At 34.3% G+C, this 24,192-nt stretch overlaps 3 protein-coding genes across 6 annotated transcripts; 2 read left to right on the top strand and 1 right to left on the bottom strand.

Annotated features, from left to right (window-relative positions):
* Positions 679-13,612, top strand: LOC18591983 (probable RNA-dependent RNA polymerase 3). Of its 3 annotated transcripts, none has more exons than XM_018127387.1 (19): positions 687-1,409; positions 1,539-1,677; positions 1,787-1,916; positions 2,234-2,308; positions 3,191-3,371; positions 4,264-4,462; positions 4,587-4,674; positions 4,792-4,935; positions 5,402-5,449; positions 5,535-5,606; positions 6,279-6,385; positions 7,310-7,458; positions 7,727-7,949; positions 9,200-9,425; positions 10,282-10,427; positions 11,023-11,185; positions 11,537-11,672; positions 12,797-12,972; positions 13,089-13,612. In XM_018127387.1, the coding sequence occupies exons 1-19, from the start codon at positions 1,073-1,075 to the stop codon at positions 13,323-13,325; spliced, it is 2,976 nt and encodes a 991-aa protein (XP_017982876.1). In that variant the 5' UTR covers positions 687-1,072; the 3' UTR covers positions 13,326-13,612. The 3 variants fall into 3 exon arrangements, with proteins under 3 accessions (XP_017982878.1, XP_017982876.1, XP_017982877.1); XM_018127388.1 differs by having other exon boundaries at positions 688-1,409; positions 1,542-1,677; XM_018127389.1 differs by lacking the exons at positions 12,797-12,972; positions 13,089-13,612 and having other exon boundaries at positions 679-1,409; positions 11,023-11,184; positions 11,535-11,672.
* LOC18591982 (NADP-dependent malic enzyme) lies at positions 14,523-19,150 on the top strand. Its single transcript, XM_007018442.2, has 19 exons — positions 14,523-14,868; positions 15,091-15,211; positions 15,301-15,375; positions 15,556-15,707; positions 15,784-15,889; positions 16,016-16,081; positions 16,274-16,369; positions 16,536-16,607; positions 16,709-16,792; positions 16,886-16,984; positions 17,192-17,239; positions 17,358-17,411; positions 17,503-17,601; positions 17,670-17,759; positions 17,878-17,955; positions 18,098-18,172; positions 18,281-18,371; positions 18,616-18,744; positions 18,836-19,150. The coding sequence occupies exons 1-19, from the start codon at positions 14,717-14,719 to the stop codon at positions 18,922-18,924; spliced, it is 1,776 nt and encodes a 591-aa protein (XP_007018504.2). The 5' UTR covers positions 14,523-14,716; the 3' UTR covers positions 18,925-19,150.
* Positions 19,852-23,534, bottom strand: LOC18591981 (probable 2-oxoglutarate-dependent dioxygenase At3g49630). Of its 2 annotated transcripts, none has more exons than XM_018126517.1 (11): positions 23,220-23,534; positions 22,831-23,026; positions 22,606-22,707; positions 22,461-22,512; positions 22,231-22,352; positions 22,043-22,143; positions 21,898-21,956; positions 21,600-21,656; positions 21,006-21,051; positions 20,307-20,386; positions 19,852-20,120 (listed from the first exon to the last, which is right to left on the bottom strand). In XM_018126517.1, the coding sequence occupies exons 1-11, from the start codon at positions 23,328-23,330 to the stop codon at positions 20,030-20,032; spliced, it is 1,017 nt and encodes a 338-aa protein (XP_017982006.1). In that variant the 5' UTR covers positions 23,331-23,534; the 3' UTR covers positions 19,852-20,029. The 2 variants fall into 2 exon arrangements, with proteins under 2 accessions (XP_017982006.1, XP_007018502.2); XM_007018440.2 differs by having other exon boundaries at positions 22,606-22,704.

Here is a 24,192-nt window from a genome sequence, read left to right as displayed (position 1 = left end):
AAATTTTTTATCTCATCACTTTTTATCGTAATACTATAAAATTATAATTATTCATCAATCGTATAAAATATAAAAAATTTATATTTATAAATATATGTTTATCAAATCACCATTAAAATATTTTTTTATTATAATTATTAATAAAATTTATTTAATTTATAAAAAAAATTTTAATTACATCGAATGATTTTATTAAAAATTATTTTTTAATTTCAATAACATTAAATAAAGTTAAATTGATTTAGTTTCTTTTTTTATTACATTTAAATAAATTTTTAAATTTTTATTTAAATCTAATAAATCACTGTATTTAATAATTGACAAATGAAAGTTAGACAATAATAAGAGATGAATTTATTTGACTTAAAATAAAAATTTAAAAATTGTTTCAATAAAATTAAATTAACTTTTTTGACATAATTAAAAGATTTATTATTTAAGTATTTAATTTTTAAATAATAATATTTTTTAAAATATTTTTAATATTTTAAATTAAATACTAATATTGATCAACTAATATTTTTAGACTTAGTATATAAGTTCTTTTTTTCCGAAAAATGTTTCCTGAAAATGTTTTTTAAAAACTATTTTACCTCCAAACAAAGAAAGGAAAAGACCTTTAGGACAACACCCTGTTCTTGTCCTATTGCACTTGAAAAAGTGCGCCAAAACAAACAAATCAATAAAAAAAAAAAAGCTACGGAAGAAACCTGTACTTTTCCATTTCAAAATTTCACAAGAAAATTACTTATTCCAGGCCTTGGAGACGCAAGCAGCAGAAGCGAAGAAGATTGGCCGGTAGCCTTAAGAGTGTGTTTTGAAGGAGATCATTCTACATTAGAGAAAACCTATTGGTTTCTTTCTGTTTGGTTGGTGAAGGTGATGGAGCTGATCGGCTCTTCTTCTCCATTGAAGGGGGTTATGTGAATACTCGAGACTGAAGAAGAAATCAGATGTTTCTGTTTTGGTCTTGAAGAAAGTTGAAAATTCGTTGCTCCGTGAAATAAACAAAGTCTTTTTTATTTCAAAAACCCAGAACTTGAGAAAGTTGTTTTAAAGATCAATTTCATCAATGGGAAGCAATTTTTATGAGAATGTGGCTCTGCCCCAAACGGTGGAAGGAGCAATCTCCAGAATCTGTCGTGAGCAGAACCAACCGCCACTTGCCGACTCGACGAGGCAGGCGCTTGCTGATAAAGGCGAAGAACCATCTTTAAGGATTCTAAAGAAAATCCAACGGACGACAATTCGTTCTTCATTTGATGGATTTGTCATGTACATGATCAAGAACGAACCAAACAACATCAACAGTCCAAAACGACAAAGTCCTTCTTCTTCTTCTCCTTCAAGACTAAGTCGTAGTCCCTTTTCTTCGCCCGCCAAAACTTGCTGTCTTATGATGCAGCAAGGTTAAATCTCTCTCTTTTTCTTTTTCTTTTTAAAAAAGGAAATGTTTGTTTTTCTTTTGAAAAATTTTAAATGGTTGTTTTGACGCTTTGTTTTGCGGGTTGTTGGTTTTATGATTAATTTGGGCGAAGAAGATGTTGTTACCACTATTGGTCCTCCTTGGAGTTCTTCATTGAATGTTGGCAAAGAAGAAAGGTTTAGCCCTCAGTTGGTGGCTTTGGGGGCGCTTGAGTTTAGAAAAGCTTTCCTCATTTTAAATTACATTGGCTCGTAAGTTTTGTCTACCGACCTGTCATCTATTGATTTCGAAAAGGTTAGCTTTTTTTTTTTCTTAAAGTTAAAGTTCTTTCTTTTCAACGTCTTCTTTTTTTTACCACAGGGAAACGTTGGAAGAAGTAACTACAGCTGATGGAATTCGAAGATTAAAAGATTTGGCAATGGATAAGTTTGAGGAAGAGGTCTGGGTTACTCTGGGCCAACGGTATAACAATCCAGATGATCGTTGTAAGGTAGCATAACAGTTTTTTTAATGTTATTTGCCTTTAACTCTAACTATATTCTGAATTACATTGCATTCTAATTTATGAAAAAAACAGAACTTTGAAAAATGTTAAAGTCGGTATCAACTAAGATTTGTCACACAAACAGGTTTTCATGTTCAGCATGTTCTATGAGATTGGAATGCGTGGATGTTTCAAAAGTTTGGAATGTGAATTAGACCACTCTTTCATATGAGCTTTGTCCTCTTTGCACGTGATGCGTTATGTAATTGATTATTTTCTCTTTTTGTCCTTCTCCCTTACCCTTCCATTCCCTTGTCTTGCAGTCAGTTGATTGGGAGTCTGGAAAGGCATATCAGTACCATTGTCATGTATCTGCAAATGGGAGTTGTAGGTTCAAGGTAAATTTGGAGTTGCTGTTCAAGGTCTTATGTTTCCTTGATTTTGTGCATGCATATATGTTAATTTACACTGAAAGGACAAAAGGTTTGATTTAAATTTTATAACGCTTGTAGATACAAATATCAGTTGGTTTGGACATCTTTACGAGGGTACTGAAGGCAGTTTAATTAGATATCAGCTTTAAGCCTATATCTCTTATGCATACCAAACTCATATTCCATATCATGAGATATTAATTCTTCCCTTTTTCCTTTAATACTATGTGGCTGATAGCACTCTCCTTATTGACAGCCTTGGCTAACAGTTTTAGTTATCTTAGTTTTCTTTTGTTTTTCATGTTCCCATCAAATAGGAAAATTCTCTTAGCCAATCACATTAAGCCTTTCCACCTAAATTCCAATCTTTATTGTATCAATTTTTTGTGTTGTCCTTTCACCTGAGGAAACATTTTATTTTTGTGGGGGGGTGGGGTTACACTCTTTTCACCGACGATAAAATCAAATACTTCAATTTGGTTCTCTCGTACAAAAATTTTAAATTTAAGATTTTGTTATTCTTACACGTGAAAGGAGTTGCTGAAAATATTAATTATATTGTCTTAGTATGCGCTTATTTTATCTGTGTAAGTCTGATGCTATAATCCTTGTTTAAAATTTGAGTTATCATTTTTTGCTCTGCTATTGCTCCCTTATGAGGAATCAGTTGCTTGGAGATGGACCTATATCAATTTTGAGAGTTCCACAAATAGTAGTAACATAAAGTGCATTGTTTGTAATTATTTTTTTGCATTAGTTTCCTTTTACAATATTTTCCTTGATTTAATTTATTTCACTGGTTGTATTGCATTATATTTATTATTGTTTTCATGTGCTTTATTCCAGGGGCCTTATTTGGAAACAAGTAGAAATCATCTACAAAGGGTTTTAGGAGATGAGAATATTCTCATCGTGAAGTTTGCAAATGTCACAGATGGTAAAACTTCGGCTGGCAATGTTTGTTATGCTGAGTACAAGAAAATTGCATTAGGACTTCTTGTTGGTTTGCGTCGTTACCGGTTTTTTGGTCAGTCATCTACACCACACTCTTGTAATGATGAGTTTTGTATTTGGTGTTCTTATTTGTCCTTTGAGATTATTATAGTTGTTATTCCAGGATACATCAAGTATTACCAGTTCAAGCCAGCATGTCAAATGATCTCTTATAGTTTCTGCTAGCAGCATGCATCTCTGAATTTGTTTTAGGCATGCATGTCCCTGAGGTGCTCCTCTGCTAGAGTGGAGCAAAGGTTGATCTGCCAGCTGAGTTGTATCTCTTGTTCTTATCTTACAGTTGAAGAATATCTGCTTTGTCCAGTTCATTGGTGTAGGTGTTTTATTCAGCTTGTCTCAGAGAATTAGCATAAAACAATGCAGTAAGAGCTGCTTTTAAATCATGAAATTGATTGTTTGCGACAATCTTACTTGATAGTTTCCCCATTTTAATGGTGACGAAATGTATCATTCATTTATTAGTTTATTTTCCCATGCCACTCCGTAGTTTTTTATGATAATTAGGAGGATCAAAGTTGCAACAACTAGGGATTTCAGTCCCTTTACGAAAGTGGGACTTTTGTTCTATTGCAATCCTGGGTGTTTGAGGTTGTCTATGTGCACGAAAGAAAGGATTGCTCTTATTTTCCAGTTTGCAGCTTTGTGTGGATGTCCTGGCTTCCACATACATGTTTATTTCCTTTATCTGCAACGTGTCAGTTATTGAGGATCCTGTGCTTCTCATTTTTCTGGTAAATCGATATCAGTGAAAAAATTTTGACTACCCTACTAATTGGGTATGGCACTGAACGTGCACCAATATATGTTATCCAAGTCAATATATTCAACTCTTATGATATCATCGGTTCCTAACTTTTGAGAATGATAATTTAGTATTTTTGTCCCAAATATGGTGAAATTTTCAGTGTTTAAGGATGGGGGCAAAGAAGCAAGAAAGAAAGACCCAACTTCCTCATCTGTTAGGTGCTTATTTGTTCGATTGGAGTCAAATGCATCTATTGATGATGGTAAAGATTATGTTTTGTCTGGGAAAACAATACAAGAAGCCAGATGTGTCTTTATGCATGTCCATACTGTATCCAATATGGCTAAGTATATGGCCAGGTCAGTGATAATACAAAATCTGCATGTTTTTTTTATTCCTTTAAATTTTTTCAATTTTTTCTGGGAGACATTTTTGCAGTTGTTTATTTATTATTTGAAAAGCTTCTTTTTCTTTGTGCTGTAGATTGTCGCTGATCTTATCTAAGACCATGAAGCTGGAAGTTGATTTAGCTGATGTAAACGTTGTGGTGATAAATGATATACCTTGCCAGGTATGATTTATGGCTTAAAGTTTTGAATAAAAATAGTCTCCCTTCTTATAGATTTTTCTCATGTTTTTTTTCCTGAGTTAAATTTGATATTTTAGCAAAAAATAAATCTTATTGCAGGATAAATATGGAAATTATGTTTATAAAAAAGATGGAGAACCTTGTATTCACACAGATGGAACTGGTTATATATCAGAGGATTTGGCTTTGAAATGCCCAAAGAATGTCTTTAAAGGAAGGATTTTGAATGGTGACAATGATGAGGTTGGTGATTGGCAGCTTGATTTGCTACTTGTTATACATTTGGTTTGAGATGAAAGTATTGCAGAGTATTTGCCCAATAATTCATCTTTCTGGTATGCATGACAAGAATCAGTTTGATATATATATATATGAAACAGCTTTTGCTCTAGAACTCGTAATCTATTTTGTGTGTATTATTTTTTTGAATCTTGGAATGGTTAAAACTATACAAAGTTTCAGATAATATGGATGCCATGCTTGTTGTATCTTGGTAATTTGAAAAGGCATGGCTTCCAACTATTCCTTTTCCATTTAGTTCTTTGTGGTACTATTTTGTCAATTTTATTCTGGTTTTTGTTTCCATTTATATTCCTTATTTCATGGCTGGGATGTTATTATGTCATCTTGTGATCTTTTTACTGTTACCTGTTTTTCAATTAATTGCATTTTCTAAGATCATAGATTTCTTCATCTCAATGGACTTTAGGGCAAGTTTTCAGACATGAAATCAACAGAATCTCACCATAGAGTACCGGTATGTGCATTTTAACCACCCACTGGTACTTGCTTTTCTAAATTTTATTTATTGATTATCATTCCATTTTTAAATTTTTTTCTAGCCTTTGCTGATCCAGTTCCGCCTCTTTAACAAAGGTTGTGCCGTCAAGGGAACCTTACTTGTCAATAAAAAGGTATAGTTTTGTCATTTTCCCTTGTAATTAGAATAATTAGAACAAGCTTACTCCATCTGAAAGTCCCCTCTTGAATTGAGAAATTGATGATTAGCTCTTTGTAGGAGTAGATTCTGAAGTAGACCGTACTAGTTAAATTACCAATGAAACAAAATGCTTACAAGTTTTGGGAAAAATGGAAGAGCTGAGCAAAGATTGCAGATACTATTAGCTTGGTTCAAGGGTTGAGGGTTTAGGAGTTGTACCAGTTATTACATTGAGAATCTAGTCGTGTGTTGAATCTAATACCATTTGAAACCAGAATTGATGCCACTTCAAATGCCATATTTCCCTTAAAAAATGTATTAGTCAATCTACATTGGTATGTGAGCTTTACTTTTGTTTTTCTAGTATGAATTTTTTTTTTTGAAATATTTGAAGGTATAACATATATAGTAGATTGGGAGGATGACCATTATGACAGGTTGGCATTCAAAAGTTGGACATCCCATTTCATATATATGGTTTTATAAATTAGTCACTTCAATTTATACTGAAAGTTATGTATCTGATCAGTTTGTTGTTGTATAGGATCTTAGCTATTGTGAGTAACATATTTTAGTTGGCTAATGATTTCTGAATGCTTTTCAGAAGCTGCATGCTTGTAATGACTTCTATTCCAAAATTTTGTAGCTTCCACCCAGAACCATTCAAATTCGTCCTTCCATGATTAAAGTTATGCCAGATCCAAATCTGGCAAACATGTACACAATGAATTCACTGGAAGTAGTTGCAACAAGGTACCTGCCATTGTATAATTCATGTAATTTCCATTTGATGTACTTGTACATTACATAGTATTTTTTTTCTGAAATCTCTTGATAAGTGCCAAATGAATGCATTCTGGGTTCAATATAGAAGAGATGAGTTTGGCTGGGGGAGGTGGGGGGAGTGTAAACATTCTGAGAACTTAAATGAATCTCCTGAAAGGAAAATAAAGAGAACGAAGGAAAAGGATATATCTCTCATTTTATAATTCCTTATACACATGTCTGTCAAAATATTTGTTCAATAGATAAAATTAGATGTACTAAAATACTCTGATTACCTTCTGAATGTAGTAGTACCATTCTGACATCTTGTCTTTGCAACAGTGGTTTTGTCTTTCACTGCCTCAAACCATGCTTTTTGTGTGGCCTTCTAACAACCACATTCAATGCATTTGCTTTAGGTTGCTTTTGAGGTGAATGCATCATGGTAGTATGAACTGTAGCTGGCATAGATTGAAGCTTGCAATTGCAATTAAGAACATGCCCTAAATTAGGCAAAATGTGGAAGCTAAAGGTCTTTCTCTCTGGTAGCTTTGCGTGTGAAGCCCACTTGTAGTAGTTGGATCACTCTTGCACTTGTGTGTCCCATCTAATTTATGGGCTAAAAGCCCTACTTTGAAGCCAATGACTTCACATCACTTTGAATCCCTAGAACTTAAAATCAGATCATAAGACGGTGCATGTTATTCTTGCCCAAATCAGTCTTCCAGCCCCAATATAAAAGTATTTGAATCCTGCGATAGGCCAATGCCTAAGTGAAGATGTTAAACTGTTTTATTTCTGACTCAATTTTGATGAGATGGATTTACCTTTGAGAAATTTAATTGTCTGTGAGCGCTTCTTGTTTTTGTTTCATTTCATTTTAGGGTGATGTTTTTGTGTTATCTCCTGCAGCAATCAACCAAAGAGAACTTCTCTTTCAAGGAATTTGATTGCACTCCTTAGCTATGGAGGTGTCCCGGACGACTTTTTTATGGACATATTGAAGAATGCATTAGAAGAGTCACAGAGTGCTTTCTCCAATAAACGCAGAGCACTTAAAGGTTGGTTTGTTAACTTCTATATCACCATGACTAAAGCATGTTAAATAAAAATTTGTGCCCCCTTCCTTGCTTTACAGTTTTTTGTTTTGAAGATTATACTAGCTTAATGGGGTTTTTAATGTTCTTTTGCTTTTATTGCCTTTGCACGATCTCGTTCAAAATTGATCTACATGTCAACAATGGTCTTGTATCATTCATACTTCTTTGCTTATCTTCCTCTCTCTGACCTCATCACCTTTTGAATTGATCTTATAACTATCACATGCAGTTTCGCTTAATAATGGTGGCAAGGATGATTTCAGTGCAGCAAAAATGATTTTATCAGGGATTTCCCTTGATGAATCATATCTGCAACATCAGCTGTCAATAATGTTAAATGAAGAAAGGAAGGGTCTTCTAGGAGGAAAGCTCCCTATGACTGAGTCTTATTATTTAATGGGTACTGTTGATCCAACTGGAGTCCTAGAAAGTGATCAAGTCAGCATTATCTTGTAAGTAAGTTGGGTTTTTCTGTTATTCTTGTCATTATGTTTTTTATGGTAACACAACAAATACTAACAATTTTAAACCGCAATATTCAGAGCTACCATTATAGAATATGTTCTTCAGTAGAAAATGTAAGAGGATATGTACAATTACATTAGCCAGTATTCACTGCAAAGTTCAACTAGCAATTTCAAGTCTTAGCTACAAGTTTGAACGTTGGAATCCGTTGTAGCATCTCAAAAAAAAATGTAAGGAATGAGTTTTTCTATTTTGGAATGCAAAATCTCAGAAGCTTTTGATATAACTGATTGTAGAATATGGTTTAACATGTAATGTAAGCTGTTCTGTTATGCTTATGTGCACATTGAAAGAGAGCGATAATGGGAAGCTTTACATCTTTGCACATGTATTAGGACATCATATTCTGAGGCCAGCTCTGTGTCTCTATGTCTCTCAATTGAAAACAAATAAACTATCCGTATCCACTTACCCCAAGACTCTGATCTCTAATATGGGCAGTGTCTTTGCAGATGATGTTGGAAATGATGCGAGCTGCTTTTGTTTCTTAAACTCAAATTCTACCACCATTTTGTTAGGCATAACATATGATGGTCTGATCTCAATTTTGGAACTAATCTTTGACAGAAGAATAGATAAAGGAAAGAGATAGAAGGAATGGGAGTGTTGGAGAGTGTTGACTCCAAGTTTTTTTTTTTTAATTAGAAAGGTGTTCACAGCTTGTGACAGATTCTCCGGTATGGTATAATAAAAAATATTGCTGCATAATGTTCTTTACAGTTTAAGGTGCACTAGAGCTGGAACTTCCTTCCTCTGATGGCATGCATTGATGTTGAGATACTCAATTTTTTTTTTTTGAAAATTACGTTGAGATATTCTATTAGTTGTGCTAGATACTGTGCAGTACAGATTCTTTCCCCCCACTGATTGGAATTTAGTTTTGTTTACACATCCTCATTATAGCAACTTTATTAGACATTGAAATATTATAGGGTCTATAATGAATAAGAGAAAGGCAAATCATTTGGGGCCTCATAGATCTTTGGTCAAATAATGTTGTTGTTGTTGTATTGGTAGATTCCTTGACATTGTCTCACCTATTTTGGACAGAAATTTAACTCTTTCCTGCAGCCAGATGAATCTATTAAATCAAAATTAACTATTTGCATGGAAGTTGACAAGTATGTCCTGCGTTGATGATTGGATATTCTGTTGTCTTCTTGGATGATATGTATAGGGACAATGGACAGATTTCTGGGAAAGTGCTAGTGTTCCGCCAACCTGGTGTACATTTTGGAGATGTACATTTGCTAAATGCTAGATATGTGGAATCCTTGAATGAATATGTAGGACATGCCAAGTATGCTATATTCTTTCCTTGTAAAGGCCCACGTTCTTTGGCTGATGAGATGGCTGGGGGTGATTTTGACGGCGATACGTATTTTGTATCAAAAAATCCCCAGGTTGGTTCTGAATTAGTTTATATTTGAAGAGTTTATTTACCCTTTTTCTTTTCTGTTTCTTCAGTAGCCCTGATTGCTACCCTCATTATTATTGCTTTTTAATAGATGGTCAAATGGGTAACTATCGTTTTGTGACTTCATTTCAAACCTTTTTATTTAATTATTATTATTTTTATATTCTTGCACATATTTCAACTGTTTACATCCATTATACTTCAGTATATGCTAAAAGGTAAAACATAGTTTGATCTTCAGTTTACCCCTCTATCTTAAATATGCATTTACTTGAATCCCCTTACATTGCTACATTGTTGGTGGTAACTGCTGTCAACAGTTTTTTTTTTTAATTGGCCTAGATGTCAATGGCATTCCTGGTGATAATACTTGCAAAAGATACTGGTTATATAGGGAAAACTTTAAGCTGTATTGATAGGCACGCATACACACACACAAAAAGTGTATGCATCTAAATATCCTTTGTTTCCATATATATATATTTTATGAAACTCGTTGAAGATTTTCTCTCTTACTTTGAGCTGAAACACATACTTAATTTTAAGTTGACCTGCCAAAAATAACTTTTCTATAATATAGAGATATTTCTGATAGTTCAAACTCTGTGCTGCAACTGTGTCTATTGGGTGATTTTCATGTAATGTTTGGCTGCTGAATTTTAAGATGAAGTTTGGCATCCCCCTTCAAAAAGAGGAATCTTGTTTTTAATTAGAATATAATTTGATGTTATATAGATATTGTTACAACTTTGAATTCCTACAATAAATTGTAGGGTTCATCTATATTTGGCATTATTTTGATGTTCTCTGAGACTATCTGCCAATTGTTGTACTATCTTCAGTTATTGGATTACTTCAAAGTGAGTGAACCCTGGACGGAAAATTCTTCTACTTGTGGAGTGTCCACTAAGGGACCATGTGAGTTTTCAAACGAGGAGTTGGAGGATGAGCTCTTCAAATTATTCTTGAGAACTAGGTTTCAGCCAAGGTAATTACTTGACTGTATTCCTCAGTAACATTTTGGTTTCACTATTAAGCGTCCTGACTTGGAATGTTAATGGCTATGAAACTGTGAATTGATTTATGCTTGAATTATATTGTGGTACTGCTCATCAGTCGTCACATTCTTTCTGATTAATTAATATTATCATAAATTGAACTTTTACAAGTAGAAATTCCTTTTTATCTGAAATTATGCAAGAGGATACTAGGTTTTTCCCTGTCATCTGAAGTCCTCAAACTCTCCCTTGAAAAACAGAGTTCTTTTACTTGCTTCGCTGCTAGAGGTTCAAATACTTTTGAGGTCATCAAAAATGTTCTTGGATATGTCAAATGCCAAGATTGGAGACCAGATCAAAGTCATTTAGTAGTTTCTTATTAACTTGTTATCATTCTTTGATCAAATTCCATAATTCATGCTTCATTACTTAATCACAAATATGATATGGCAATTGGGTCAGGGAACTCCTGGTTTTGGTTCCTAATGTCTCTGGTATAGGCTGATGGAGTCTTGAGTGTGGTCTTGACATCATTCAAGTTATCGGTTTTGGTTCTGATGTAAAGGTGCTTTTGGCTGCTTTCAGTAATGCTATGGCCATTGCATCGGATAACTGTATGGCAGTAATGGATCGCTTACTAACACTGGAAGATAGTAACTCTCCAGAGGAATTTCTTTTGAAGAAGAACCTACAACGTTTGATTGATTTATATTATGAGTCTTTGGATGCACCAAAGACTGGAAAAAAGGTTAGTAAGTCTCTTTGTCAAGGGATTGGGATAGCTGATATTTTAGCCCATGTAAATGCCATTCTCTGAGTTTAAGTGAAGTCAATAACAAAATTCTCATCAGTTAGCGGTTGATTTTTAACTATATCAGTGATGCTTTAGTTTGTTGCCTTGATATATGAGAAATATGTGGGAGATGGTTGCTTCTTTTTTGGTGTTTTCACTGTAAATTATACGTACATAAATAATTGATGCGTAGCTATTTTGTTGACTTTTTGCATGTTTCATGACCTCCTAACAATAATTTACTTGCAAGTAATTGCTGCTGCCTTGAAAACTGCTATAACTTGTTTTCCCCTTACTTCCAAATAGATTGAAGTTCCACGAGAATTGAGGGCCGATGCATTTCCTCATTATTTGGAACGGCAAAAGTCTTTCAAATCAACTTCTATATTGGGAAAAATTTATGATTTTGTCAAATCATATGGAGAAGAACTGCCAAGGAAAGGTATAGTTTATCTTCATAGAAATGGAAGTTTTATGTGTCATTTCCTCTAAAGCATTATTATTAAAGCGATACATTTGGATGGTGGAACATGTAAGAAGGGAATAAAATATAATTTAGTATAACGAATGAAATAGAATAAAAATAATTATTATAATTTATTGTAATATCTAGTTGGTAACTATAGTTTTGAAAATAAAAAAAAATAAAAAATAAAAAGATAAAAGTGTTTTTTATTATATATATAATTGTTTATTTTTATTTGATTTTTTAAATATCATTAATTTATAAATTAATTAAAATATTTATATTTAGTAATTTAAGTATTAGTATTTTATGTGTATTATAATTATTTTATTTTTATTTGATTTTTTAAATATCATTAATTTATAAATTAATTAAAATATTAATATTTAGTAATTTAAGTATTAGTATTTTATTTGTATTATAATTATCAATATTTTAAAATATTAATAATGTATTTAATTTAAATATTATTATGATTAATTATTTTATTTTTTAAATATTAATAATTGATAAGTTATTTAAAATATTAATAATTAATAATGTAAATATTAATATTTTATTGAATATAACTATTCAAAAAGTTATAGAAAAATGTTATTATTTTATTTATAATTTGATTATTAATATTTTTAAATATTAATATATTATTTAATTTAAATATTATTATGATCAATTATTTTTTATTTTTTAAATATTAATAATTGATTATTTATTTAAAATATTAACAATAGATAATTTAAATATTAATATTTTATTTAAAGTTGGAATAAGGGAGAGGAGAGAGTAAAACAATAATATTTTATATAAATAAAGTTATAAATTTTTAAACTTGTAAGAGCTATTTTGGTTATTATTATATTTTGAATTTATTTTTTTATTATGGAATAGTTAATATAATAGGAGACAGTAGTATTAGTTATTTTTTAATTTTAGAGGATTTTAGAGAATAAGTATTCCACAATGACTATTTCTTGAGCTATTTCACAACCAAATAAAGAAACAAAAGTTTCCTAGCCATTCCCTTTAACCGAACGTGCTGTTAGTTTTTTATGTTTAATACTATTATGGGGATGATGAGTTTTAGTCTTTATCCTATTCAGAAGTCCGAAAGCTCCCTTGTTTCGATGTTGGTTTTCCTCAAGATTGCAGAGAAAAATGGACTGAACTTTATAAGCAGTATAGGGAAGACATGACGCAAACTCTGCAAACTCTGGATGGCAAGAGCAAAGAACTGAGAGATGTGGCTGCTAATGCTGTTTATAACAAATACAAGCAGGTGATCGTTAAGCTTTGCTTCTGTGCACTGCCACTTCCCTGTTAGCATAGAAATCATTGTTCGCAGAAACCCTTATCCCGATTCTTTATTTACTCAAAATTCTTCTTCTTGTTCAGGAATTGTATGGAGGTGCTGTGTTGGAGCAGAGACAAAGGCCTCTGGACCAAATCTATAAGGAGGCGCTTGCCATTTACAACATTTCCTATGATTATGCCATTAGAATTGATGACGTGGGAAAATGCGGATTTGCTTGGAAAGTGGCAGGCTCAGCGCTCTTAAGTTTGTATGCCTCGGAGCAAGGGGAAAAGACATTGTCATGTGCACCTTCTGTTTTGAAAGAGCTCTTTCGGTGAACTAATGCTGTGTGTAATAGTCTAATAGCATCGGTTTCAAATCTTTCTAAGTTGAAAGAAACGTAAATATGATGTATTATAGGATCATATGTAGTTCATCATCTCCCTTTAAGTTTATGGTTTATGGTTTATGGTTTTTCTATCACTTTTTATTTCTTTTTAATGAGTGGGGGGTAAAAGCCCTCGAAAGTGTTGACCTTGGTGGGAAAAGGATGTCTATTGCCCTTATCCTTATCCAAGCGACACATTAAATAGAGATAAAGCAGCCCAATAAGTGGGGGAAACAATTCCATCTTTTCCATTTTTGGTTGCAAAAGAAGAGATTTTAGTTAGTGCGAGGGAGCCGAGTTGTTTTATCGTACTCCTGCGTGTCATGATCAGTCAAGCGGCTGTCGGTGGTGATCAACGGCTTTTATTCATATAATCAGAGGACAACCCTCGTTAATCGAAATTAGCTACATGTCTCATCAAATAAAAAGAAAGACAAAAAACAAATGACAAATGAAACATTGTTTTATATAATCAAAAGAGGATGGAAGATGTGGGAGAAAAAAAAAACAAACTGAATGGGACCCGAAAAGGGCGTTGTATTATTGAATAAATCCACTAGTATATTCGAATTCATTGGAGATCAAAAGAGTGAATGTGCTAAAAATCAGCAAGACCTGCACGTCACCAAGGGTCGAGCCTACCATTGTGGATAACTGACCTATCTGTGGCAATCTCTCCAACCACCACTTAGCAGCCACCACGTTGGTCCAGATTCGCCACCTAGCCGCCTCTCCTCCCAAGTCCCACCCTCCTCTTCTGTGTTTGTCTTCCACTATTTAAACTTTGAACTACAAAAAAATGGGGGGCGGCGGCGCGGTTTCCTTACTTCCACCCACTCTCCAACACTTGCTGTAAAATAAAAAACCTTACAAAAGAAAACACAAACCTCATTATTACCAAGTATTTTGGAGTTAAGATTTCAGACGTGCCCAACTCCCAAATAAGACAAGAACCCCCCTGCTGTCTTCTTAGCTGAAATTAATACTCCTAGTTGTCCTAACAACACTATATATATATACACACACACACATATCGGTACACTAGCCAGTTCTTTTTTATCTGAATCTCATAAAGATAAACTGCTTTAAAGAATTGCATTATCTGTTTTTCCACATGGGGTCCTTGCCATCTTTTCCTAGCCCATGACAATGACGTTGATTTTTTTAAAGTCATCAATTTGACTTTTGATTGATCTTATACTTGAACTAGCACATTGAAAACAGCTAACCCAAAGTTTTTATAAGTTCCAGTGATTGATCATATATTTGTAGTATATCCAGTTGAATCTCTCAGACTAGAGAAGAAAAAGTACAGTATCAGGTGAAGTAATACAGGAAAGGATGGAGAGCACAATGAAGGAGATGAGAGGCGGGGCCTCAGTGCTTGACATGGATCCCAAATCCACCGTTGGCGGCGGCGTTGAGGATGTCTACGGTGAGGATTGTGCCACTGAGGACCAACTCGTCACTCCCTGGACTTACTCTGTCGCCAGGTCACCTTTCTTCTTCCTTGTATTTTTCTTTCTGTTTTAGTGTGGTTTCATGTGTGATCGGTGATCAAACATCATTCCGTTTGGTTTAATTCACTACCAATTTATGATGGTAATCAAAATTATCATTAAAACCGTTTAGAAGGCTCGGAAGAAAGTTGGTAAAATAATTTTTGTTTTGAGTCTGAATTTTAAGTGATGGTATTATATGATTCCATGGTGTAGTGGATATTCATTGTTGAGGGATCCACACCATAACAAAGGGCTTGCATTCACTGAGGCAGAGAGGGATTCTCACTACTTGCGTGGTCTACTGCCTCCTGCTGTTGTCACTCAACAACTTCAGGTTATACTAATTGCAAGACCCCTTTTTATCCAAATATGTTTGCGTTTGAAAAGTATTCATTAATGTTTTATTTTTATTCTATAAACCAGGAGAAAAAATTGATGAGCAGTATCCGGAAATATCAAGTTCCGTTGCAAAAATACATGGCCATGATGGAGCTTCAGGTTTCTCCTTTACCTCTGATTTTATTCACTTTGGGCATTGAAGTTGTGTATTTCTCTCTCTTTTATTTTTTTTTGGGTAATTTGCTATAAACAGATTGATTGCTTGGCATTAGAAATGTTCCTGATCAGTTCAGAGAAAAAGGGAATAACATTTTTTTTTTCTGTTTCCACTTTTACCAGGAAAGAAACGAAAGACTGTTTTACAAGCTTCTAATCGACAATGTTGAGGAGCTTCTCCCAGTTGTCTATACTCCAACTGTAGGTGAAGCTTGCCAGAAGTATGGAAGCATCTTCAGGCGTCCTCAGGGACTCTACATAAGTTTGAAAGAGAAGTATAAATGTCTCTTTTTATTGTGTAAATATGCACCTCCAAGTGGATTAGATTCGACTCAGTCTGCTAATTTGCAGGGGAAAAGTTCTTGATGTTTTGAAGAACTGGCCTGAAAGGAGTATTCAAGTCATTGTTGTTACTGATGGCGAGCGTATTTTGGGACTTGGGGATCTTGGTTGTCAGGTAAATTATGTTAAGATCATTTCTTTCAATTAGAAACATTTAATTAGTACTTAGTTTAATTTGCAGTTTTGGGATTCTATACTGTAAAGTTGAACTAGTTTGCATGTGATTCTGTTGGAAATTCAGGGGATGGGAATTCCAGTTGGGAAATTGTCTTTATACACAGCACTTGGAGGGGTTCGTCCTTCAGCGGTAAGCATTTCCAGTGTGGCATATTATCCTAAATATCTTCAATTGTTGAGCTTGAGATCTATATTTGTAGTTCTTTGGCTGAAGTTTTACATAGTTAAAGGAGTAGAACTAAAATTTGAAAATAAATATCAAGTCCAATGATGCCATCATAGCTAGCCTCTGACTCTCATAATAATTGATTCTGTTTTGTAGTGTTTGCCTGTGACCATTGATGTGGGCACAAATAATGAGGAATTGTTGAAGAATGAATTCTACATAGGGCTTAGACAGAGGAGGGCAACTGGGCAGGTGTGACAACTATTCCATACCTCGGTGGATTTTAGTTGTAAATATTATGAACTGCATAGCTCATATGAATCTTTTGAGAGACAAAAAAAAAAAAGGTGGAATGTTTGAGAGTGGGTTGGTAGAGCATAGCTTATATGATACTGAGGTTATTTTCACTACATTTCAGGAATACGCTGACTTGCTACATGAATTTATGACTGCTGTCAAGCAGAACTATGGGGAAAAAGTTCTTATACAGGTATTCATGCTTTGGAGACTTCCCTTTTTTCATAAAACTTTAGGGATGTGATGTTCTTCTCGCAGTTTCTAACCATGTCTAATTCTTTTGACGTTATGCAGTTTGAAGATTTTGCAAACCATAATGCTTTTACATTGCTTGCAAAATATGGCACAACCCACCTTGTCTTCAATGATGACATACAGGTTGGCAGTAGTAGCACTAGCAGCATTATAAGGAGCTCCCTCCTTAGAATGATTGTTTAGGTTTTCTTAACCTACAATCGACTTTTGGTGCAGGGGACAGCATCTGTTGTTCTTGCTGGGGTTGTTGCAGCATTGAAGTTGATTGGTGGTTCTCTAGCTGACCACACATTCTTGTTCCTTGGTGCTGGGGAAGTAAGATTCTCATTTCTGCCTCATCATTGTTTTTAGCTTTTGCTGAAGGGCAAGGGAGCAAAAATGCTGAAATAATTGTAGAAAGAAAAACTTGCTCTCTCTGTGACATGATTTAACTTTTAAACGATCAATTTCCAATTCCTCTCTAATCTTCAGCTGTCTGTATTAATTGAGTCACTTAGACTTGCTTTTATCATACTGTTGCAGGCTGGGACTGGTATAGCAGAGCTTATAGCTCTTGAGATGTCAAAGCAGGTAATAGCATGCTACTTATATATATTGCAGATCTTTGTAGTTTTTCTTAATTTGGTTGTAGTGTTAGGAGTGATTATTAATATGCTGGCTGGCTGTGGTTTTCCTATCTCATCTGTAGACAAAAGCTCCCGTGGAAGAGACCCGTAAGAAGATCTGGCTTGTGGACTCAAAGGTATAGATAAGCTTGATCATGATTGTTGCCAAAGGAAAATATATCCTATGGCATCCCATTTCACCTAAGGAGCATGTAAATTATCTTTCAGGGACTGATTGTTAGCTCTCGTAAAGAGTCGCTTCAACACTTCAAGAAGCCTTGGGCTCATGAACATGAACCTGTTAAGGATCTATTAGGTGCTGTCAAGGTAAGAAGAATATTGCTTACTTTACCATTTTCAAAGTAATTTTTGGTGCTTACTTATCTCTTCTTCAGGCAATCAAGCCAACAGTTTTGATTGGGTCATCCGGAGTGGGAAGAACTTTTACAAAGGAAATAATTGAGACCCTGTCCTCCTTCAATGAGGTACTTTACTCATTCATTCTGTCAATAGGCAAAGAAATGTCATATCTGTATACTTGCTGTTAAAACTGTGTCAGCCAGAAAAAAGTTTTACGTTGTAGTAAATCTATGACGCATGCAGAAACCTCTTATTATGGCTCTTTCCAATCCAACCTCACAATCTGAGTGCACAGCTGAAGAAGCTTATACATGGAGTCGGGTAAAATTCTTAATCCCTTGGTAGTTCTTTCTTGTTACACCTCATAACTTCAGTGAAAATGCTACTGGGAAGTTTGAGTGCCCTGTTTGCTTCACAATTTCACCCTTACTGTTTGTTGTCTGCCTTTGTTTTCATCTTACAGGGCCGTGCAATTTTTGCAAGTGGAAGTCCATTTGATCCTTTTGAATACAATGGCAAAGTTTTTGTTCCTGGCCAGGTCTGACCATTATATGATAATTTTAGTACATTTTAGCAAATTCTCCCCTATGAGATATCTATTGACTATCAGGGACTGAGCTCTGTGCTTTCTTTTTTTCAAATTCAGGCCAACAATGCTTACATTTTCCCAGGATTTGGTTTGGGTTTGGTCATCTCTGGAGCAATTCGCGTGCATGATGACATGCTTCTGGCAGCCTGTAAGTTGGCAGTTATATAAAAACATCATTACCAATAATCTGTCTCGCCTTTTCTTTTGTTTACTAGACTGAAAGTTCTGTGTACTTGTGGCATATTTTTGATACATTATCTCCCAACAAGAAATCTTAGCCGCAGACAAATACTGAAGTTCACTGTGATTTAGAATCTTAACATGAATTCAAGTGTTGATAAGGGACTGGGGGATTAACCGCATATTTTCCTTGTCTGTCTCGTGTGTAACAGCCGAAGCCTTGGCTAAGCAAGTTTCTGAGGAAAACTATGACAAGGGGCTTATTTACCCACCCTTCTCTAATATAAGGAAAATTTCAGCTAATATAGCAGCTAACGTGGCTGCCAAGGCATATGAACTTGGTGAGCGACATTTCTAGTACATTTACAGACTAAAATTGTCAAACTGTTTCATCTCTTAAACGTTGACATTACTTCAAATTGTGCTTTATAGGTGTGGCAACACGCCTCCCTCGTCCTGCCAATCTTGTCAAGTATGCTGAGAGTTGCATGTATTCTCCTCTCTACCGAACTTACCGGTGAATGGTCAGAGATTCTCCTCTCCATTTCGTATAGCTTCAAGCTGTGCCCGCATGTTGCCTAATAAATAAGGTCAGGTAAGAAATATGACTAAAAAGTTGGGAAATCTAAACTTGTATTGTTAAGAGTGTTTGACGAGTTTTTCTGCAGCGGACAATAAGGCGTTTGTATGTTCATATTTTTGCATAAGCCCAATAATATATAGTAGTATAATTTATTTTCTGTATTATCGTATCTTATATTTCTCTTTTATCATTCACAATTTCTCAAAGATGATCTCCAGTGGATCCATGATTCGAACCGATCTGATTTCTCTTTCTATCATCCACAATGATTTTCATTGGATCTATGGATTTAAACTGATTTTAAGATCATCTTATGACTTGGTAAGAAGTTTATGGTCTAAATTTTTAAAAATCCACAAAATTCAGGATGGTCCATAATTTTCAACATTTATCCACAAGTTATTGATTGTAAACTAATGATCATTTGAAAATTATAAAAAATTAAATTAAATATTTATAAATTACAAGATTTGAATCCGTAAAAAGAATATATTTTTTAAAAAAAGTGTTAGTTATTAAATTTAAAAAGTTTATTACTTAAATATATTTAATATAATTAATGAATGAATAAATAAGTAAATTATTTATAACTTAAATGTAATTTTCTGAAATAGCTGAACTCTGAACCACCAACTAAAATTTCGAAGCGGCAAGGTCATAGCAGTCCACAGTACATAAAATTATTTACCCTATTCGAAGTGCTTTAAACGGTGTTTAACTTATCCAAAACGACTCTTAATTACTTGAAACTATCAAATTTAAGACTCTCTCTCTCTCTTCTTTGTGAAGATTGCCCAAGCTGACGTGGAACTTTGCGTTGTGATTGTAATCCGTTTGTCAGAGGGAAACCCAGCTGAAGAGAAAATTGCCAAAATAGGTTCCATTTGGAATCTTGGAACACGCAATAACTTTATTAGGAATGATAATTTCTGTTACTATAATACAGCTACATGTGAATAAAATGGGACTTTCTAACGCTTGATATGCCCCTGTATTACAAACATTAAAAGGTAAACCTTTCCTAAACATATTCTGTGAGGACTTCAAGTATGATGTTTATTATATACACTTAACTCAGCATGAGTGTCCTTGTAACGTTGGGTCAGGTATGTCCCGCATCTAATTGGAGGAAACCTGGTTAGAACACATGCAGCAGTTCAATTAGAGTTGGTATGTCAGATGAAACAAATATACAATTTCGATAATTTGAAGGTAATCCCCATGAATGTCATAGCAACTAAGGTCTCGATGGGGAAGGGTTTCGGGATGGGCTTCAATCCTTATGATCTACAATTATAAGACTTTGATACCAAGACTTACTTGGGAGGATTCTTTTCTGATTTGCAAGTTGGCAAACATTCTACAAGACAGTCATGACTAGGTTCCACAAAATATGCAACCTGCCATCAGAAACAAGAGATATAAACCTTAACTTCTTCAGAAGATTATGTTAAAAATATAGTAAGACAACATGTGCCAAGAAGATTCCAAAGCTAGAATATTTACAAAGAACCTTACCGAAAAGAATATTAAAGAATTAAGTCAAGAAACTAAGCCAAAAATTTTGGGCTAAAAGGCAAAGATTAAGAGATACCAAGATGACGATGTCAGTCAAAACCTTTCTTTTCATGTCAATCAATGTGTTTTTTAAACTTTCAAAGAACAAAAACATCCTTCCATTCATCATATTAGTATACTCAGATAAACAATTGTTCTCAACAATTTTAACTGAGTCAATGGCAAACATCAATCATAGAATTCTGAAGTTTATTCTTGTTGAGTCTGCATATATCAGATGGAGTCAACTCAGCAGAGTAACAAGAGTTAGTAGAAAATTAATTTCAAAGTCCTAGATGCCCCAATTTACCCTGCTTGCTATTAGTTACAATAGACAGTTGGACATATGGACCAAGAACAACTACATCAAGAAATAAATATATAACCAGCATTAATGAAAGGTTGTGAAAGACCTAAAAGCTTTAATAACAAAGAAAGGTTCAAAAAGTTAAGGGGCCTTACAGAATATCTCTCTTGACCATTCCCTAAAACTCTGTGCAAAGTGGACCTGTGTACAGACAAAAAAAAAAAAAATACTTGGGTTACGCAAAGGAGAATCAAGAAAGTTGTGAAAAGGTAGCTTCCATAACACAACCTCAAGTAAATATAACATTACAAACAAATAAGCAGATATAGAGACAGTCACCTATAAAAATGTACGATATTTTTTTAAGTTTTTGATGAATAAGTGTAAGAATTTTGTAAAACAATAAAAAGTGTGAGATGAAGAAGCTCAAGGTCTAGTTGTGGCTTCCATTTAGTGACCTTGGTATATATATCAAAACAAAGGAACCAAGAAACAAAGGATTTTGCCCTGCTCCAATATAAGATGATGGCCGTAGACAACAGTTCTATGCCTTAAATTTATCACAATAATAAAAGGCTGAACTCAAAAAGAGAAAGGCAAAGTAGAGTTATCAAATTTAGCCTAAAGTTCTTCTTTATATGTTGAACAATCCAGGGAGCCCACTGATATGAAAATCCCCCAAAAATCCACATTTATATTTTACTGCAATACTATTTGGACCATAGTTACCAAAGAAAGTTGCACATTACTTGAATATACAGTTGCTCCAGCGCTCCAGCATATCCCCAAGATTGATTATGAAAGCTCTGAAAATAGATCACCCACGTATTAAGCTTGCTATGTGTTGTGATTAATAATGATAAAACTTTAGTGCATGGAAAAAAAGAACAGAGTAAATAATGAACAAAACAACACAAAAATAGACAATTTAAGAAGGTAGCAGGAAAAAAAAAATGATAGCCAACATAGGTGAATTAAACAACTGGAAATCAATCACTTAAAAACTAATATTGGGTCCCAAATCTGTGAAAGCCATCAGCAACTTACCCTTTTATAGGTGCCACATACTCCCATTTTCGAGGTTTTGCATCTTTATCCTTGCATATCTGCAACAAATCATATAAACTTTTGGTAACTAGTCAAAGGTGCAGAATAATGGTAATATAATTATGTGTTACAGCATTGTTCATACTTGCAGACCCATCACGTCATCGGTTGCCAAGAGTGTAATCAATCCATAGTCAGAATGTGCTCCGGCTCCATATATTCCTTTTGAGGGATCAGAAATTTGACCTGAACAGAATATGAATATCATATAATGAGTTATGTCAACTGTGCAATGACACCAAGATTAAATAATCACATGCCATGATCTTTCACCTTCATAGTGTAGTAAGCGCAAGGTGGCAATAGGCTTCCCAAGCATCTCAGGCCTATCAAAGAAATCAACCTCTAGGTCAAGTGCAAGCGCTATGACCCTTGCAATTGCTTTTGCCACCTCCCTAATTGCAAATAAAGAAGGGAAATAAAATCATATTAGCATATTTTCTCTGCACACATTATCATAAAACACGCATAGATACCCAATCACATACTGGCTTATAACTTACAATGCCTCATAATGGAATTTCTCCATAGTTTGCCTCCATCCAGGCAAAACACCTAACCATAGCCAAAAGTTTTTTAAAGTTGGTGAAAAATTCCTTCATACACGTCTTGCAAGATAACCAATCAATGAAATCCAAAACAATTTACCATCCGCAGGCCAAACATTTGGCCCATAAAACGGCTTCTCTGAGTCGGGATCATCTTCAGGTACCTCCACACCTATGTAATATCCCTCTTTGTAGTCTCCTACTACCCCACCAGAAAAAGAGCTCGGATTTTAGTTTCAAGTAAACTATTTCACCAATGATCAATACAAAGGCAAATAATGCAGTCTAAAAATTTACAACAACTAAAAAAGAAAGAGTTGCTGACCATGCACTTGATTATCAGGGTCAAGAAGCTCATCAAGAACTGGAGTATAGCCTCTATGCTTTTCATTCCTCAAAAGTTCCTTTTTTTCATTTAATGGCAAATGAAAAAAGTTCTTGCTTTGAGCAAATACTTCCTCCATGAATTCCTGGCTTATTCCATGGTTTACCACATAGAAAAACCCACAATCCAAACAAGCCTAAACCCACCAAAAAAAAAATCCAAACTTTAACTCTGGAATTGTCTTAATTATCACCGAAACATCAAAATATCAACTTCAAATCATCAAAAGAATAATAATAATAATAATAAGAAGAAGAAACATTAAATTTTATATAACACGTAATAAAAACACAGAAAAGATAAGAACAAAAAAAAAAAAAGGGCAAAACCTGCTTGAGTAAAGGGACGGAGTGGTGAATATCAGGATTAGAGAGATCGATACAATTGAGGGTTGACACTTTGATAGGAGCTTCGGCGCCATTTTGGTTCTGAGTCTCCATTTTTTTTTTCCTCCTTTCCTCCTTTGTTTGGCGCAGCTTTCTTTTCTGTTTTGGTTGGGTTAAGGGCCTCAAGTTTCGAAATTGGAGATGAGAATTTACAGTGGATGACTACAGAGGCCAACGGCAATTTATAGAGGATGACTACAGAGACCAACGGCAAGTTTTCCGTAATCTTGGTGGGACCCTCACCTGTTTCCGCTATCTCCACCTATTTATAAAAATTAAAGGTTCAAAGAAACTGAAATTTCAAATGGTGGGCCAATGGCGGATTTATTTATAGCCACTTTAGCACAGTCAATGGATGACACAAACTGATGAATAAACAAAAGAAAGGGAAGGGCAGATAATTAAAAGACAGACATTGTTCTTTTAATTAAGCTTGTTGAATGTCGATCAATGCATTGTGCTCCACTGGAGCTGGTTTCTGTTTCGTGGTCTCTGCCTTTATTCCTCAAATGTTTAAATTTAGAGTAAACTCAAAGCTGCTGGGCAAAGGGTTTGGTGAGCTATAGTGGATCAAACTTAAGAAGGGCAAAAAAAAAAAAAAGGAGGAATTATGGCTGGCTCGGCCAGACAAGGGAAGTTGAAGAAAAAGGAAGAGTGGGAAAAGGGGGAGGGTGGAGGATGAAACAAGTGCTGATTGCATGTTTTTCAAACTAGGACAGGTTTTATATATGTAATATATCAATTATATTTTTTGCCTTTGAAAAGAAAATTATTATCAAATATTCATGCCAGTAATAATTGCCTAATATAGTAATGATATAATTAGGTTACTTTCAGATAAGTTGTTAATCTGGCAATAAAAAAACAGAGAAGATTCAAATTTAATTTTTTATGCTACTTGCACTGATTTTTTTAG

Source organism: Theobroma cacao, chromosome 9 (assembly GCF_000208745.1).
Source record: "Theobroma cacao cultivar B97-61/B2 chromosome 9, Criollo_cocoa_genome_V2, whole genome shotgun sequence".
Taxonomy (NCBI): Eukaryota; Viridiplantae; Streptophyta; class Magnoliopsida; order Malvales; family Malvaceae; genus Theobroma; species Theobroma cacao.
This window is presented reverse-complemented; position numbering and strand designations above follow the sequence as displayed.

Excerpts from the sequence above, each read along its gene's own strand:
- LOC18591983 (XM_018127387.1), top strand. The coding sequence starts at position 1,073 with ATGGGAAGCAATTTTTATGAGAATGTGGCTCTGCCCCAAACGGTGGAA. Across the intron at positions 9,426-10,281 it reads TTGTATCAAAAAATCCCCAG|TTATTGGATTACTTCAAAGT; the intron begins GTTGGTTCTGAA and ends TACTATCTTCAG. Across the intron at positions 11,186-11,536 it reads CACCAAAGACTGGAAAAAAG|ATTGAAGTTCCACGAGAATT; the intron begins GTTAGTAAGTCT and ends ACTTCCAAATAG.
- LOC18591982 (XM_007018442.2), top strand. The coding sequence starts at position 14,717 with ATGGAGAGCACAATGAAGGAGATGAGAGGCGGGGCCTCAGTGCTTGAC. Across the intron at positions 15,708-15,783 it reads TACATAAGTTTGAAAGAGAA|GGGAAAAGTTCTTGATGTTT; the intron begins GTATAAATGTCT and ends GCTAATTTGCAG. Across the intron at positions 17,602-17,669 it reads ATCTATTAGGTGCTGTCAAG|GCAATCAAGCCAACAGTTTT; the intron begins GTAAGAAGAATA and ends TCTCTTCTTCAG.
- LOC18591981 (XM_018126517.1), bottom strand. The coding sequence starts at position 23,330 with ATGGAGACTCAGAACCAAAATGGCGCCGAAGCTCCTATCAAAGTGTCA. Across the intron at positions 22,144-22,230 it reads GCGCTTACTACACTATGAAG|GTCAAATTTCTGATCCCTCA; the intron begins GTGAAAGATCAT and ends TATTCTGTTCAG. Across the intron at positions 21,657-21,897 it reads TATGTGGCACCTATAAAAGG|AGCTTTCATAATCAATCTTG; the intron begins GTAAGTTGCTGA and ends ATCTATTTTCAG.